We start from the raw sequence: 19403 nt of genomic DNA on the forward strand, positions 1-19403 counted from the left end.
TTAGGGATGCACCGATACCAATCGGCCGATAAAGCTTGCGCGTTTTGTCAGTAAAGCCGGTTCTGTAATCAGCGGTAAATGCCATCAGGTGCGTGATTTCACGTTGAGCCGTATATACTACACACAGCCGTTGTTTACCGACGAGCTGCGCATAGCAATGTTCATTATCAGTGTGAATGTGCGCAGCTCGTCTGTAAACAACGGCTGTGTGTAGTATATACGGCTCAACGTGAAAGCACGCACCTGATGGCATTTACCGCTGATTACAGAACCGGCTTTACTGACAAAACGCGCAAGTTATCGACCGATAAGGATCGGTGCATCCCTATGAATCATAATACAGTAGTTCCCTTCTGAGGGAACTCGAAAAGCATCCTCTAGTGTCCTCTAGAGGACGCAGTGTCTCGATCTCCTTCTCAGGTAACCATTGTTACATATGTAACCTGAGAAGTTTTGAGCTGTATTTTTCTCTCAGCTGGAATAACCGACGTAATGGAGTTTTTTTTTTTTTTTTCCCTTCTAAAATAGTCTACCGCTTATATGCACAGAAAGTCTAGCTTTGTGAACATTCAGACATAGACTAGTCATTGGTCAGCTGGCGACACAACATTTGACCAATGGATTTACAAAAATTTATTTTAGGTTTAAGACGTGTTTTAACGTTGCATCAAACACTGATGAACACATAGATTTTTATTTTAATATCAGGTTATTTAAGCATGTTTTATGTATTATTGAAAGGCTTTTGTCTTCCAAACTCATTAAAATGCACAAATTCTTATTTCTTATTCGCAAACATTCTCAAACCTCTTTTACTCAATATATTCACTTTAAAGGCAGGATTAATCAGTTCTGTAAAAGACAATATCTCCCTTTGCATTGAATTTTGAGCATCGTAATTTAATAAATATTTTAATAATTAAGTATTGCATTTGCATATTCAAGGTTCTCTGACGTTGATTAATGATCATATAGCATGCAGGTGAATATTAAATATTCCTGTAAAATATATACAGAAGAAAGTGCAAGACTCAGAGTTTATTTCTTTAATGTTTTAATGTTTATTTCTGAATGAGTGATTTTTTTTCATGTACAAAACGTTTGAATAAGTACAAAAAGAAATCAGTTTAGTGGCTTAAGTAAGACAGAACAGTCCCTTCTACTCATTTTGAAAGGGAGACGGGCTGCAGAGAGCTTGAGATTTCTTCACTGATTTATATGTGTGTTTATCATCTGAGCTGAATAACAGTTGCTAGGGATCTGACATCGATAAAGTCCAGATAAAATGTCACGTAGGGTCTATCAACATTTATAAAACATCATCTGGCATGAGCTCATTGTCTGTGATTACAACAACATGCCTTTATTTTCCACGTGTTTTTTTTTTTTTTTTTTTTTCACATGTTCTCCTTTACTTTGCAGAGCTTTTGATGGATTCCCAGTCGACTTCAGCGTAGACTTTGTTCATCTGCCAGCACAGGACGCCCATGAGTTTAGACCAGGTGCTCTGCACCGATGCTGGACTGAAGCCCTGAGGGAAAGCTTCCACCAGCACCTCCAGAATCACATCAGCCACATTCTGCAGTAAGACATTCATAGTTTTATTCAGCAAAAGTATATTCAACTAATCAAAAGTGACAGTAAAGACATTTATATATATGTTACAAAGACTTCAATTTTAGCGAGCAGCGATTACCGGGGACTTTCAAGCACTTTAAGGCATTTAAGCACATATGAAAAAAGACACTATGCAGCAAGCATAGCCTTTCTGCAAATACAAGTAATTTACCATAGAAATATTCTGTTTTTTGATTTACTTAAAACTTTGCATGCTTGTTTAAAATCTCCTGTTGCATGTGCTCAGCACATTTTGTGAGTTTTTCTTTAGGCTTTATAGGATTTTGAGTAAATTTGGACAGGCCCCTTTTCTTAACAACCCCTGTTATAGCTTCCCAAAGGGTAAATTTCAACATTTTTTAAATAATAATTTACCTAGATGGTCCAGAGAATTGTACTGCAGTGTTTTTTCCAGATTGAGCGAAAAGCCTAGGACTAGCCTAGTTAGGCCACAAAAGTAGTTTATTTTTTATTTTTATCTTCTCAATCATTCAACAAACAATTTAATTGACAGCAGTTGTTCTAGAGGCAAAGTTGTCCAAAATGAAGAGTTCTATCATATGATATGAACATCGCGTGTATGTGTGGAAAACAAAACAAAAAAACGTGCAGTGTCCAATCATTTATGCCACTGGAAAACATAATATCGCCCACAGTGGCCGATTTCTTTCAAATTTCTCACAGACCTTATGGGCCATTAGTTGAACAGGCCCACCAAGTTTAGTTTCAAAAGGCCTCCGTTAACCTTGTCTAATAGGTGCTCAAGCTTCATTGGCTAATGGCGACCATTGTTTTTTCAGATACACAAATGTCCTTATAGACACGTGTGGCACTTTGGACCAAGACTGTACACCGCAAATTTCACGTTGATAGGATCAAGATTTGCATAGGTATAGCCATTTTTTTTCTTTCTTTCTTATAACACCACCAAGTGACCAGGCTCTGCGATTTTTGTCCTGCAACCTCAGATTGAGCTCTTACATAGGTGTTTTGAGTTTGGCAAAGATGTCTCATTCCGTTCAGGAGTTATAGGCATTTTACTAAAAGTGTCCCTGCCCCTTTCAAATATTTTTGCATCCTTTTTCGATGGTGAGTCAAAAGGTAGACTTTTTTTTATGATAATTGATATTTGCTCTCCAGAGAATCTTTCTGCATTTGGTTCTGATTGGGTGAAAAACCTAGGACTAGTTCACTAGTCCTAGGTCTAATAGGTGCTCAAACTTCATTTGCCAATGGTGGCCATTGTTTTTTTGAGATACACAAATGTCCTTATAGACACATGTGGCACTTTTAAACGCGCACTGCAATTTTCATGTTGATAGGACAAATGGTTGCGCAGGTATATCCATTTTTATAGCGCCACCAAGTGGCCAAGCTCTGCGATTTTTGTCCTGCGACCTCAGATTTGGGCAAAAAACCTAGGACTACTTCACAAAAGTAGGTTTAGAAAAAAATCCAAAAATGCACTAATTTATTTTTATTTATTTTTTTACGTGGAGATCGCTGATCCATGACCATTCTAACATTTACAATAGGGTTTGTAGAACCCCTGTTCTTTTTTTTTTCTTTTTTTCATCTGTGAATCCTTAAAAATAAAATATATCACTCTTAACAAAAATATGAAGCAGCACAACTGTTTTCAACATGGATAATAATCAGAAATGTTTCTTGAGCATCAAATCAGCAGATTAGAATGATTTCTGAAGACTTTAGTAGTATTGGATCAAATAAATGCAGGTGAGACGACCAGATTTCCTTTTTCTTTCTATCATGCTGTTGTCTCTTGTACTCACTTTGAAGTAAACCGGATCCACCTTATGTTTGAGCGCATGTGACTTGCCCATCTGCTGGAAGACGCCGTCGAGTTTGTCTTCGTCGCGGAGGCTTTCCACCATCATGTTAATGCCGGTCATGATCTGCATAGCATGTTTCTTCAGCTGGGCGCTTTGCTTTATCTCCTCAAGATGCATGTCGCGCAACTTATCGAAGTACTGTGTTGCCAATGGGAAGTTTGAGAAAAACCTGGAGGAACAAACATTTTGTTACATTAAAACAAAAATTCATCAAATTCACCAATAAATTTAAAATACTATTTCAACCAAAAATGAAATTTGCTGAAAATGTTCTCACCCCCAGGCCTTTCAAAATGTAGATGAGTGTTTTTTCATCAGATTTGAAGAATAGCATTGCATCACTTGCACATCAATAGATCCTCTGCAGTGAATGGGTGCCGTCAGAATGAGAGACCAAACTTCTGATAAAAACATCACAATAAACCACACCACTCCAGTCCATCAGTCAACATCTTGTGAAGCCAAAAGCTCCATGTTTTTAAACAACACATCAATCATTTAGAAGTTTTCAACTTCGAACCATTGCTTCCAACCAAAATTTGAGTCTATAATCCATAATAACACTTCCTCCAGTGAAAAAGTCCATCTCCTGTTGTCCTCAAACATCAAAATCAACATATTTGTTTTGAACTATTTTTGACTGTTATGGCTTGTAAACCATGAATATTTCTTTCCTGATTCAGATCAGGCAAACTTTTCACTGGAGGACGCAATATTATGAATTATGGACTCGTATTTTAGCCAGAAGCAATGGTTTTTGACGTTAAAAACATCTTAATGATGAATTTGTTTCTGACAAACATAGAGGTTTTGGCTTCTCAAGATGTTAATTGATTGAATGGAGTGGTGTGGATTATTGTTATGTTTTTATCAACTGTTTGGACTCTCATTCTGACGGCACCCATTCACTGCAGAGGATCCGTTGGTGAGTAAGTGATGCAATGCTACATTTCTCCAAATCTGATTAAAAACATGTGTTAGATACTTTTTAAAGCCTATGTGATTTACTTTCTTCTGTGAAGTATTGTTTGTTTTTATTTAGAGTCATGCGCTCCCATATTCATATGGTTCCCAATATCACTTTTATGTTTCACAGAAGAAAGAAAATCATATAGGTTTGGAATGACATCCAGTTTAGAGAGCCAAACGGACCATAACATGATTGTGTTTTTGCATTGTTGCATTTGCACTGGAAAAGAAGATCCTCGTAATCACATTATCTAAGGTACAAATCCTCATTCATTCATGATCCAAACTTCCTGTTTTAACGGGAAATGCATTATAGCAGGGCCGTGCATGTAGGCATTTCACGAGGATCCTAAAGATAAACATGTGAAAGCGAGCTGTGTCGTGTGTGTGTTTGCATGTGAGAACGTGTATCTCAGCCCAGCTGGACAGATAAGCGTTCCTGAGATAATACTAATCTAATATTTAACCAGCATTGCTGAAATTCTCCTCCACTCATTACAAATACTCCAATAAAAGTCTTTTCTCACTCAACGTTGTGATAAAATGACCTAGTAGCAGTTAAAGAAACATTGAGCACTTTGAACCCTGTAGTGTGTGTGACATGGGTGCCGTAGTACTCTGACACATGCTCATGTGTTTGTGTTATGATTGTTTTAAAGTTTTGCATTCATGCTAATGTGCTCAATTATTTGAAATGATTAATAATTCAGTTACTGTGTTATTGTAAATGATCTCAGCTCTGAACGCTACTATTATGTGTTTGTTCTGATGCAACACAGTTCAGATTTTGTCCATTGAAAGCCGTTGAAACTGTCTCGGATGATTTATTTTCGCCTCCAGGGACCAAACATGTTGACTTGTTTTTCTTATAACGACTGATCGTAAATGTGCGTGTTTATTATGATGGTGTGTCTTCTTCTTGTCTGTTCAACCCTTCAATTTCATTCAAACTAGTGTAGTTTGTGGCATATTTCACACCTCTGGCATGACTTATATAACTGGTTGTCATGTGGTTAGATATGTTATGTCAGATCAGCTTTTCAGGTTTTTTTTGGGTGGAATCATGTTGCTGGATCAAATACTTGGATGAAGGTTTGATGGAAAGAGAACAGACGTGTTAATCCTAGATAGCGGCTGTAAGACAGAACAAGAGTGGACTAGTTTACTCTATTAAAAAATACCTTCACTGTAAATAGTTAAATTATCTGCTGGGAAAGGGTGCTAAAATGATTCAATTACTTTTAAATGTCTATTGTTCAAACCTTTAAAGAAACCAAATACACTACAAAATATATATATATATATATATATATATATATATATATATATATATTTGTGAAGTTGCATTAGATGCATTAAGAGAATTTTTGAACAGAATTAAGATGCCTAGAATGATTTTTCCATAATATCATTCATTTAGTACTGCCCTTCAGAAGCTACAGAAGATACTTACTTGTTCTCCAGAAGACAAAATAAGTTAAATTTACCCTGATCTTCAAATTCAAAAAGTTCTTAATGCATTTTGTTTTCTTTTGAAGCATCGGTGAGCATTTGAACCTTTTGTAATAGTTGCATATGTGTCCCTCAGTTGTCCTTAGTGTGAAAAGATGGATCTCAATCTCATACAGTCATTGTTGGAAAGGGTTCAAATACACAGAGATGCTGAAAAGTGCAAGTGTATGTAAACTTTTGAATGGGGTCATTTTTATAAATGCAGCTATTTTCTCTTGTGCACTATATGTAAATGTATTTAATGTGAAATATCTTATTCAGGTCAGAACTAAATAAAAATAACATGCATTTTGTATGATCCCTCTTATTTTGGTAAAATAATTTTGCAGATTCTGAAAAAAAAATAATTTGCTTAAAATAATAATAATAATAATAATAAAAACTGTTTATAATGATTAGTAAATCTATTTGACTATATTATCTTTTGTGTTTTTACAGTCATGCCTTATGCGATTAGCGCCAGAGTGGCTGTGATGTTGATCCCACGAGTCCCATCAACTGTTTCATCTCTTACGGCCAACAGAACTGAACCGTGAGTTAAACCGCAACAGGAAGATCCGTCCTATTAAACGGAGACAGAATGTAGTAATTTCCCAAAGAACAGACATGTCCTCACATGTCCAAATCAAATGGGAGATAAAGACAAACTGTGTCTTCTCTGTCATTTTAATGTGTGTCATTAATCATGTTTAAGTACATGTGCTCTTAACCTCTTGACTCCAGATTCATGTGTCATCGGTTGGAGGACGAACAAAGGCCGTAAAAATTCCCTTGAAACGCGAAAACAATCATGGGGATAATAAACAGAGCGTGCATATGCATGTGATGAGACAGTCGCTTGTTGCTTAACTAATTAAAGAGTAATTATTTTTTACTTGCCTGTCATTGAGTGTAAATTAAATCGTATGACTTCATGTAGTTTGATTTGTCAAATTTTTTATGTTCGAGTTCCATAGAAAACAAATGAGTTTGTAACCAGTGTTATTTTATGTAATTTTGATTTCTACTATTATTTATATAAGTTTTAGTAAATTTAGTACTTCATCTCAAGTTTTTTCAACTTTTTTCATCTTCTTCCGCTCTTGAGACTATGGCAGCCCATAGAACCGCTTGCGGGTAAATTGTGTAATTTGGCACACTGATAGAGAACAGTCTTAACATGAATCATAGCAAGCTTGGAGTCTCTGACTAAAACTTTCTAGCACCACCACTTGTCCAAAGTTTCACTTATTTTATTCTAATAACTTCTGAACTGTTAGGTCTAGAAGGAAAAATTTACCTCTGATTCCTTGGCTCATGCCGAGTCGAAAGAACACCAAAATGTAACAATCGTAAGGTTTCGTTTTTTGCTACTTTTAATAGTTTAAAAATCCTACTATTTTCGATCTCGTCCTTGATGGTTTGTTTGATTTTCACCAAAATTGGCTCAAATCATCTTCATACCATCCTGGCAAAAGTTCAAGTTGATTAGTCAAACCGTTCTTGAATAACACGTGAACGAATTCGACGAATAGCACACAAAAATGGATGTGAGGCTATATCTCCGCAACAGTTTAACGTATTGAGACCAAATTTGGTGTTTTATAAAGAAGCATGACCTGAGGCTACCTGCACAGTTTTGGAGTAGTGCCACCTAGTGGTCAGAGGATATGAAAAATGGCCTCTTAATGGTTTGCAAAAAAAAAAAAAAAAAAAAAATCACAAAACTCTAATACTCTCTTTAAAATCGGTGCAGTACACTCTTAAAAATAAAGGTGCTTCACGATGCCATAGGAGAACCTTTTTGTCTAAATGGTTCCATACAGAACCTTTAACATCAGAAGAACCTTTCTGTTTCACAAAAGGTTCTTTGTGGTGAAAGAAGGTTCTTCAGATTATGAAAGGGTAAGCAAGAAATGGTTCTTTTAAGAACCTTTGACTGAATGGTTCTTTGTGGAACCAAAAATGGTTGTAGAACCTTTTGAAGCACCTTTATTTTTAAGAGTGTATGTTGAGTTGAACCATACCCATTTTTCCCAGCCATTTCAGGTGTTGGCTATTTTGAATTTTGTTGTAAAATTCTATATTTTACAAACAAATTGTCATATCACATACAGTATTCACCACTAATAAGATACTAAATATATTGTAGTAGCCTAAACTTTTGTACAGCTGCTTTGCAACGATTTGAATTGTGAAAAGCGCTATACAAATAAACTTGAATTGAATTGAATTGAATATCATTATGAAACTCGGAGTGTGTCTTCGGCACCATGCTCTGATAGTGCTCAAAATATGTTTGGAGGCAGTGCCACCTCGTGGTCAAAAATGAAAAAAAAAAAATGCTAATAACATTTGATTAAATTGGTTTGTTGTAATGACTTCAATATATTTCTTTGGTCATGCCTAGAACATAGATACCAAATTTTGCCATAGTCAGCTGAAATTTCTGTCCGTCAATTTGATTTATGCTGAAAACCTACTTTTTTGTACTCATCCTAGAACAATGGTCCGATTTTCACCAAATTTTACTTAGATCACCTTCAGGCCATGCTGGCAAAAAGTTATAGATTTCGTGCTGATATACAAAATGGTTATAATGTAACGCATCAACAAATTTGTTGGAATAATGGCAAACTGCGTCTGAGGCTGTATCTCTGCAAAGCTTTGACATATTGACACTAAACTTTGCATGTGCCATTGACACCTCATATTGACCACAACACATCTTTTGGTAACAGAACCACCTATTGGTCAAAAGTAATAAATCATTAACCATTAATAATAAAACTTTTAATTGCATTAGCCTATTGTAATTAAAGTGGTCTTAAAATATTGCTTTGGTAATGCCTAAAACATAGATTCATATATACTCTGAGGCAAAGCATTGACATATTGACACTCAACCTTATCTGTGCCAGTTGTCAGTGTCTCCTCACACTGACCACACCACATTAATTTCATAAAAGCAACACCTACTGGTTGACAGTGCTAAATCTTTTAATCATATTATTAGTGACTGTTTTAGATTTTTCAGCTGTTATCTTCTCTTGCCTTCTTTGTGCGTGGCTTCTTGGTACCTGATTGTTGTTATGATTCTGCACATAGCCGCAACATTAGAGCTGATCTTTGACAACATGGAGGACAGTTCACAGTGGCTTGTGTACTGATTTGGACAGAATGAGAAAACTGTTCAAAAACTGGATAAGATATCTAGATATTTTGATAGTCTGGTTGTTTCTTTTTTTGGCTTTTGATTCTAGTTGTCTCGCCCTTCACTTTCTCTTCTTTGTCTCTCACTACTGTAAACTGTTGTTTTTTGCTGCTCTTTTGCATGTCTGAGACAGTGTGCACACTTCACAACTGAGATGTTTTTGTCATTTGCAGCTGCCTCTTGGCTGCAGTCTGTAGCTTTTTGTCAGCAACTAGTCACAGACATGAAAGGGTGTCTTGAAGGGTGGTTTGAACAAAACGTCCAGAAAACTGGATGATAACATCTGATTTTATCTACTGACCTGCTAAATTAAAGCATCACAGGGAGATTTAAAGTCTCCTACTGTGAACGTCCACTTAAAAGCACGTCCCCTCTGAGAAATAAATCTAATTTCACGAGCTGAAAGAGTTTAATTATTAATCTTTATTGCAGCCCTTCAGGTGTGATCTTTAGAGAGAAATTACTGGTAGCGTCCAGGCACGGGTCAGGAATGAAGAAATATGAGCTCACGCGTGCACAGCCACTCCCCGTACATACGGGTATATAAGATGGCGGCATGCACTCACTCATTCAGGTTTTTTTGCTGAAGAGCCGAGCTAGAGCCCAGCGTACAGCACAGCTCAAGATTGTAGCAAGGGGATGTAACGTCTCCGTTCCCTCCTTCAGGGAACGTGGGTTAGCTACGTAACCTAGACGTTCCCCTTCAGTCGTTTACTACGACATTACATATGGGAACTAGCCCATGGAAAACGCCACAACCCTGAAGCTGCGTTACGCCTGAGGACCAAATGCTGGCAGGCAAGCGTGCCAGGACAAATGGGCTCAACACGTAACCTGCCCGACGCCCTGTAGGCCAGTTATAGGGGCCCACCAGGGGTGCCAGTTACTTTGGAACTGAAGCAGACCGTCGGGGGGGCGGAGCACATGTGGTTAGGCATGTGGAATAGCGGGAAATTACATATATTTTGGCTATAGACATATAAGGGAAACATAGTCTCTTGGATACTGAGACATGGTGCCACAACCGTCTGGGCAAAGGAGACCCAGCTGGAACACAGACTAGACTACTCCAACTAGTCGAGACTGCGGGGAATGGAGGAGCCAGAGTTTACACAAGAGAAAACAACTGGAAATAGCGTATGGATCCGTGAGGAGTGGCGCAGCAAGTCGACAGCGAGCCTGCCTCCCGCAAATTACCTGATCTTACCTTAAAACACGGGAGGACACAGGCTTAACGCGGAGATTGTAGAATCTAGCGAAGGTATTGGGCGTCGCCCAGCCCGCAGCTCTACAGATGTCTGCTAGAGAGGCGCCGTGCGCCAGCGCATAGGAGGAGGCAACACTCCAGGTGGAGTGAGCTCAGGTGCGGTCCACGTAAAGGCGTAGGGCGCGGACGGGACACAGCAACTCTAAGGCCGGGTCTGCCTCCTCCAGGGGTCAGAGCTTGCAGGTTCACCACCTGGTCCCGAAAGGGAGTGGTGGAAACCTTGGGCACATAACCGGGCCGGGGTCTCAGGATGACGTGAGAGTAAGCCTGCCCGAATTCAAGGCACGTTTTGCTGACAGAGAAAGCGTGTAGGTCCCCCACCCTCTTGATGGAGGCGAGCACGGTCAGAAGCGAGGTTTTTAAGGACAAGAATTTGGGCTCAGCTGAATCCAGCAGCTGGAAAGGGGCTCCCCGAAGGCCTTGGAGGACAACGGAGAGATCTCATGAGGGGATGAGGTGCGGTCTAGGGGGATTCACCCTTCTCGCACCTCTCAGGAACCTAACGATCAGGTGATGTTTCCCAAGGGACGCACCATCCACTGCATTATGGTATGCTGCAATAGCAGCAACATACACTTCGAGAGTCGAAGAGTCGAAGGGGACAGCCTGCCCTCCAACTTCATTTGCAGAAAGGAAAGTACCACAACGACCGGACATCTCTGAGGGTCCTCTCGTTGAGAGGAACACCAGTCAACGAACAGACCCCACCTCAGAACGTAGGCCTACCTAGTAGAGGGAGCTCTAGCCTGAGTGATAGTCAAGTCAAGTCAAGTCACCTTTATTTATATAGCACTTTTAACAATACAGATTGTGTCAAAGCAACTGCACAGTATTTAAACAGCACAATAGTGTGTAAGTAATGCATTATTGTAAACAATACATTTTCAGTTAAAGGCAGTTCATAAATGAATTCAGTGATATCATCATCCAGTTCAGTTCAAATAGTATATGATATCGCTGGAAAGTGTCCTCAACTAAGCAAGCCAGAGGCGACAGCAGCAAGGAACCAAAACTCCACAGGTGACAGAAATGGAGAAAAAAACCTTGGGAGAAACCGTGGTGTAGTGCCGTTGGCCGTCTAGGTTGGCGAGGTCTTCATTGATGATCCGTCTCTGGAGCTCATCTGGTTGACATCCACGGCTATAGAAGTCATCTCCAGGTGGTGATCCATGATCTAAGCTGGGTACGGATTGGATCCGGGGGAATGCAGTGACCATCTGATCTGGAGAGAAGCTGGGTCTGGTGGCTACGGTGACCTCAGAATAAGAATGAAACAGACTAATATTAGCATAGATGCCATTATTTTTACGATGCAGTGAGTACATCAGGTGTTATGGGAAGTGTTTTCGGTTCCGGTTGACCTAATTAATGCAGCCTAACAATCCTTTAACGGATTTGAATTATAGGAATGTGTTAATGATTTTATGTGTAAGCCAGGTTAAAGAGATTTAATCTAGATTTAAACTGACAGATTGTGTCTGCCTCCTGAACAGTGTTAGGTAGATTGTTCCAGATTTAGCTAACACCATGTTTCCTGATGAAATCTCCCAAGGGTAACATGTAAAGCGTAAAAAGTAATGGCCCTAGTACTGAGCCTTGAGGTACTCCAAGTAAATAGCTGGCAGTGGGAGGATTCCTGGGAGGCAAATAGATCTATCTGAGCCTCCCCAAATCGACTCCAAATCAGCTGGACCGTCTGGGGATGGAGTCGCCATTCTCCGGGAAGAGTGAGCTGTCGTGAGAGCAAGTCTGCTGCACGATTGAGCTCTCCCGGAAGGTGAACGGCACGCAGTGATTTGAGCCGCGTCTGACTCCAGAGGAGCAGATGGCGGGCGAGTTGCTACATGCGACGGCAGCGTAGACCCCTTGGTGGTTGATGTACGCTACAGTAGCAGTGTTGTCCAAGCGGACGAGCACGTGCTTGTCATGCAGCATCGGAAGGAACCGACGCAGCGCAAGAAGTACTGCTAGCAACTCTATGCAGTTGATATGCTATTGCAGTCGAGGTCTTGTCCAGGAGCCCGAAGCTGCTTGCCCATTGCATACGGCACCCCAACCCGTCATGGAGGCATCTGTATTGATTACAATATGCCTGGACAGCTGTCCTAAGGGTACTCCAGCCTGTAGGAAGGCAGGGTCCGACCACAGGCTGAACACGGCGACGACACTGAGGGGTAACGCCAATCCGGAGTGTACCGCAGTGCCATGCCCATCTCGGGACTCGGTCGTGAAGCCAGCGCTGAAGCGGTCTCATATGAAGCAGGCCCAGTGCCGTAACTGCGGCTGCCATATGCCCTAGGAGCCTCTGAAAGGTTTTGAGAGGGACCGCTGTCCTGTGTCTGAAGCATTTCAGACAGTTCAGCACTGACTGTGCACGCTCGTTGGTGAGGCTCGCTGTCATGTTGACCGAATCCAGCTCCAGACCAAGAAAAGAGATCCTCTGCACAGGGGAGAGTTTGCTCTTCTCTTGGTTGACCCGAAACCCCAGATGGCTGAGGTGCTGAAGCACCAGGTCCCTGCGAATGAGCTATGAGAAGCCAGTCGTCGAGATAGTTGAGGATGCGGATGCCCTTCCGCCAAAGAGGGGCCAGGGCACCCTCCGCGACCTTCGTGAAGGCGCAGGGAGACAGGGACAAGCCAAATGGGAGGACTTTTATACTGATAAGCCCGACCCTCGAATGCAAACCGCAGAAACAGTCTGTGTCGAGGCAAAATCGAGACATGAAATTACGTGTCGATGGCTGCAAACCAATCCTGGTGGTGAATGCATGAAAGAATGCGCTTCGAGGTAAGCATCTTGAACAGTAGCTTGTGAAGGGACCGGTTCAGAATTCGAAGGTCCAGGATTGGCCGTAACCCACCTCTCTTTTTGGGCACGATGAAATAAGGACTGTAAAACCCTGACTTCATCTCGGCTGGAGGGACCAGCTCGATCGCGTCCTTCGCCAGGAGGACTGCAATCTCCGCACGCAGGACAGAGGCATCCGAGTCCAAGTCAGTCGCCGCGCGCAGTTCCTGCATCACACCTTGGTCAGAGCTACCCTCATGCAGCTCTTTCAACGCCTTAGCCTGGTAGACCTGCAGGGTGGCCATGGTGTGCAGGGCGGTGGCGGCCTGGCCCGCAGCACTGTAGGCCTTGGCAACCAGGGCTGACGAGACCTTACAGGCTTTGGACGGGAGACACGGGACATCCCACCAGGTGGCGGCGTTTTGCGGGCACAAGTGCACCACAACCGCACGCTCCACCGTCAGGACGCCCACGTACCCTCTGGCCACACCGCCGTCGAGGGTAGCGAGGGGAGAGGAGCCAGGTCAAAAACGGGCCGTGTGGGGGGCCCGCCAAGGGGAACACTGTATTACCATGGCACATGTTTAAAAATCATTGTACCATTGTGTATATTAAAAACCATGGCATAACCACGATAAATCCTCAAACAACTATAGTAATAGTATGGTTCCTGTTCAAAAAAAGGCAAAATGCAGTACTACCAAAGTTAATTTCCAAAAACCACCATATTACCAATTGCAAATGTGAAAAAAAGGCAATTAAAAATGATTAAAGCTATGGCATAACTATTACAAATCTTCAAAAACAATGGTATTATCATGATACATGTTCAAAAAACCATGGTACCTCCAAGTAAGTACTACCATGACACCTGTTTAAAAAAAGTCCAAATGCAATACAATCTTTGTGCATTTCCAAAAACTAGGATAATACTAGTTATAAATGTCCAAAATGGCATGGTATTACTATGGTAGACGCCTCAAAAAACTTTAAGAAAAAACTATGGAGCTTGTGCAAACAATCACAGTGATAAGATGGTAGTTTTTGTAAATGATTGACGTGTGTAAGTAAGACGGACAGGCGTACCTGATGAGCACAGCGACTCCGGCATTCTCTCGTTTCTCGAAGACAGGTCTCCACGTGTCCTGGATCACACACACATCGTCCTCGGTGAGAGTCTCAGGACTCTTTGTGACATCCACTTCTCCGTCTCGCTCCATCCGGACGTTGGCTGAGAGACACTTGAGCTGGGTGTGTTGCACTTTTGCCGGGGTCTTTATTCTGTCTCCTCAAGAGTCTGATGAAGAGTTACTGCTGAATGAAGATGATCCTCCCACCCGCTGCTCTTTATCTCTCTCGCTCTCTCTCACTCACTCGCTCACACACACACACACACACACACACACACACACACACACACACACACACACACACACACACACACACACACACACACACACATGTTCTCATCTTAACTCACAAACACACCTTCCCCCTTCGGTTTACTTGTTTGTTTGTTTTTCTCACACTCTTGTATCCGTCTGCTGCCCACCCACAGGAAAGACGACAGACGAGATCTCTGATATCTCATTAGTTTCTCCTGGAGAGCGAGGAGATTAAATGAAGAGCAAATAGAGGCTTGTTTTAATCTCCTCTAGAGTTTCAGAAGAGAACTCAAGTCTGCAATCAAAAGTCTTGGTTTTATAGTAAAAACATCTACATGCCTTACTTCACTCTAAGACTTAGTGGAACACAAAATGATGATGTTTTGGAACGTTTATAAGGTTTTCAGTAAAAGTCATTGGGGTTCAGTGTTGTTGAAACATCTTTTATGTTCCACAGAAGACAGTCCTACAGGTTTAGGATGACATGAGCAGCGCCGGAGCTCCGCACACGCACACGCACACCACGCACTGCGCGTAGGGCACCAAGTGCCTGGGGGGGCACCAAAAAGTCTGGGTTGTGAAAAATCATCACAACAGGCTACTAGTATAAATAACAAATAAAATATGTCTAAAGCATGTTGATATACAAAAGCAATATAAAAGTAATATAGGCCTAGACCAAATTAGCCGAGAAAAGGTGAATCTCCTGTGCGGCCCTCTCTCCAGTCTCCCTCTGGTACCCCCCTTCCCCACCTCCCAGTGGTCTGTTCGATTATGCCTCAATGTCAAATTTGGCAGTGGCACTTTTGGCAGACACGAGACACCGACCTTAGACGTTGCCTCGAAAAGGCACCAAGAGTCGGGGCGGAAAAAAGAAAAAAGAAGAGACAGCGGGATGATGCTTGCCCGTCGCTTACAGGTAAGACAATGTTTTAAATAAAAATGTTAGTTTTGTAGCTCTTGCGTGTGCATGTGTGCCTATGCTTATGCCGAAACATAAGTAGTTTCACAGACGAATTGTAGAAAAAATACCCAATGCTCAGTCGTGGTCGTCATAGCAGCCAATTCTTAGTTTGAGAAGAAAGGTGAGCAGCACACCTTAGCTAACAGACTGAGCTGCTGCCAGCAGCAGGTAGGATTCATTTCGGGACAACACAGAATAATTATTACCCGAAGTTCATTAAAGTTATCACCGACAATCATTTGACTCTCAGAAGTCGCAGTAAAAACAGTTCTACTTTCTATCGATATTTCACCCCTTCCCCAGTGATGAATCAGGAGATATTTGGTATTAGTGGATAGCTCTGGATCTCTGGATTATTAAGATGCTACTGTCATTGCTCTATTTGAAAAACTGATGGCAACAGAATTAAAAAAAACTCCAACATTAACATCAAGTGATCTTGGGTAATAATAGATCAAATAAAACTGAGAATATTCCAATATTAAAGCATAATAAATGATGACAAACTCAGAGTCTGATTATTATGATCTACTGTTGGTGCATATGAGTCAGATTTGATGTTTTAAAATAAGCTATATTATCTTGAAAAATTGCTATATTTTATAATGGTGATAATGCTACAATAAATAATTATTTAATCAAATGCATAAACTAGAAAATAAAGTTTTAAGTAGTACCATCCACTAGGAAAGTGTTCAGCCTGCATCTTACAGTATAAGATCCAGTGTAGGCTACAAGAAGTTCTCTGTCAGATAGCAGGTAAAACACGAAACATGACTCAGTGATTTACTGGAGAATAAATTCCTACATCATTTTTTAAAAGCATATTTGCTGGAACACATTTCCAACAATCATTAATAATAATATTTTTCTGCACAAAATATTGCTCTGTGACCTCTGACTGCATTTACCTCAACGATCTGATATTAGTTTGAGTATTTTCTAACTTGAATCCATATTAATTTATAGATTTATAGATAAACAAACCACAATCTCAGTGTTTGTATATTTTCATATTCACAGAGTTGTCAAATTATGTACAGAATTATTATATTGTGCCTCATAAGACCTCTTTTATAGGTAAAATAGAGTTTTGAATTTTAAATGTTCCAGTGACACATAGGCCTATATAATAGACTAATGTGTGCAATATGTTTGTATGATGGTTCAATCAAAAATGCATTTCAGTAGAATCCCTAAATATTTTGTCTTGTATTTCTGAATGCAGGGTCAATGCTAAAATACATGCAAGAAGCAACTCAAGGCCAGAAGGAAGAACCATCAACCAGCAGTTGTAGCCAACAACACCAGCCACCAACCAGCTCAGACTCTGCAACAGCACCTAGCCCAGGTACAGATACAAGTCGGCACAGAACTGCATCCACTTCTCAAGGCAGAGTGAGTCCTGTCACTGAGGGGCCAAGTGATACTGCAGAGCCATATGTGCCCCCTCCAACTGATCCTGCTCTATGGTCAGCTCACATTTTAGATGCTGATTGTCTGGAAATTGTGCGGAGACGGCCTTTTAAAGTCAGCTCTAATTTTAATTTCCCTAAGGGACCGGATGGAAGAGCGTTTCATACTAGCCTCCAGTTCAAAGTTCTCCCTAATGGAGAAAAGGTGCACAGGAGCTGGGTAGTGTATACTCTCCACAGAACAATGCTGTGTTCTGCTTTGCATGCAAGCTTTTTAGCACAAAAGATATAAAGATGACTGCAGAGGGACACAGTGATTGGTCTAACATCAACACCAGTTTGAGGGGTCATGAGTGTAACAACCAAGCATTTGAGCAGTATATAGGCCATTCCACAGAATTGCTGCAAACTGCTGTCCCACAACCAAAAAGCATATTTAAAAAGCATTTAACTATTTAAATCTTAGATGTTTACTAAAATGAGAATTAACTGCATAGTTACTAGAAATGTGTACTTTGGATATTATAATTTTTATTGGAAAAGGAGATGTTTTTAGACCAATTCTGTAGAATGGCACATATATGTACTGAACGGATTATATAAATGAATGTGTGTGCATAAAGTCGGGGATCTAAACAAGACACAAGAAGTGAGAGACACATCCCAACCATGAGGCTTAATCCATCATTACAGGTTTGTTACAGTATTCATCATAATCCTTCTTTTCATACTCAGCTTCTGAAGAACAATTACCCAATCAGTCATTTTTACACTTATAAGCATAAGTGACATTGACATTTCAATGCACTTGGTAGAACAAACTGAAAGTTATTTAGTTGTTACTCAGCTTTGTAAAACAGTACAAGTGATCCAGTGCCCCAGCCTGTGAATGTAACCTGACAATGCAACAACTGTCATTGATCCTTTAATTTACTGTGTTTGTGCTGCCCTCTGTAGAAAGCTGGATGCAGTTACATGCAAGAAAGGCAAGTTTGTCTATATGCACAGCAATATTTATATGCCATTATAGTTTATGACAAAGTTACTAAAACAGTATGAATAATATAATCAAAACACAAATATATACGTGCATACATAAAGAGAGGACCGTGTATGCATTAAGTATAGACGATGTAAATATGATGACTTCCATTTCTATTTCCCACTCTCAAAGCAGCTTTAAAAAATAAAATAAAATCATGTTTATGTTTATAATATTTTGGTATCTTAATGCCTTATAATTGCATTTAGCCGATTAGAGCTGGATTATAATATATTTAAACAATCTATACAAGACTATATATCCAATTTCTTATTTATTACTGGATGATAAATAAATGTAGGGTCTGGGTACTCTCCATAGACAGCATTTAACCGGAGGGGTGGGATAAATGGTTGTCTTTCAAACTCCCTCTCCACGCAATAGGACAGCGCTACAACCAATCAGAGCAACTAGGAAGGTGACGTGGTCAACTCCGAATATACATCCTTCTTTTGTAAGAACGACCTCAGTGCAGTTTCTTGTTCTTTTCTCAGAGAAAAGCTTAACTTCAAGTCTGTCAGAGTGGCGGCCAAAGCCGATTCGAAAGAAAGTTGTACGCTAGCAGCAGCCATCACTCTCTCTCTCACGCGTAATTCACGGAACCAGAGAACGTCTGACGGAACCATAGACTGTAAAAAAAGATGGACGACTCATCTCCGCTTCATTCCATATAGGAAAGTGAAGCCAAAATGTCTTAATATGGCCGCTGCCATCTTGGGGGAAATTACGTCATTTGGAGCCAGATTCTGCGCAGTAGAGATTCGTTTGGAGCCAGAGTCTGCGCAGTAGTGTCGCGAGGCGGAGCCGCGGTATCAAAGTCCCGCCCAAACTCCCGCAGACCCAATCGCAAGATCACAATCATGACACCACACCCCGTTTTTATAGCATAAAATAACTACCTAAAAGCGAACTTTTTTGAAAAATGAACACTTGAACATGAATCAGCATTATAAGAACTACCTCACACAATGGAAACCATCTTTGGAAAAAAATTATTTCAAGTGTAATTCGATTATTTAGTTTGGCTCAAATCCCATTAGATTACATGGAGAGGGCGGGGTTTATGACCTATACTGCAGCCAGCCACTGGGGGGCGATCGAAAACTTTTGGCTTCACTTTTCGAGACTCGTGCGGCACACTTGGACGGAACTTATGGTCGCAGGTCAGTCGTCATCATTTTAAACCCGCCCACCGACTCGTGATTGGCCCGGTCGATTTTGGATTTTTGGAAATCTCAAGTGAACGGAGAGTTACTAGACTGCCCTTGGAAGCAAATGTAATTTGCTGCCACTAGGGGCGCGTCTAGATTCTAGGCTAGGATGATAATACATTTTTGTGACAATCACGGCTTTCTATGAGACAAACCGCTAAATGCGGTATGTTTTTGGGTAAGGTTG

The 19403-nt window shown here is 40.7% G+C and overlaps 1 protein-coding gene across 1 annotated transcript; it reads right to left on the reverse strand.

Annotated features, from left to right (window-relative positions):
* Nucleotides 1–1037: 1037 nt before the first annotated feature.
* Nucleotides 1038–14524, reverse strand: LOC141331789 (cytoglobin-1-like). The gene is made up of 3 exons (XM_073836823.1): nt 14286–14524; nt 3411–3639; nt 1038–1579 (listed from the first exon to the last, which is right to left on the reverse strand). The coding sequence occupies exons 1-3, from the start codon at nt 14417–14419 to the stop codon at nt 1412–1414; spliced, it is 531 nt and encodes a 176-aa protein (XP_073692924.1). The 5' UTR covers nt 14420–14524; the 3' UTR covers nt 1038–1411.
* Between the last annotated feature and the right edge of the window lie 4879 nt (nt 14525–19403).

Source organism: Garra rufa, chromosome 1 (assembly GCF_049309525.1).
Source record: "Garra rufa chromosome 1, GarRuf1.0, whole genome shotgun sequence".
NCBI lineage: Eukaryota > Metazoa > Chordata > Actinopteri > Cypriniformes > Cyprinidae > Garra > Garra rufa.

Coding starts and splice junctions, on each gene's coding strand:
- LOC141331789 (XM_073836823.1), bottom strand. CDS start 14,419: ATGGAGCGAGACGGAGAAGTGGATGTCACAAAGAGTCCTGAGACTCTC. Junction 3,640..14,285: donor GGAGTCGCTGTGCTCATCAG/GTACGCCTGTCC, acceptor TTGTTCCTCCAG/GTTTTTCTCAAACTTCCCAT. Junction 1,580..3,410: donor TGGATCCGGTTTACTTCAAA/GTGAGTACAAGA, acceptor GTCTTACTGCAG/AATGTGGCTGATGTGATTCT.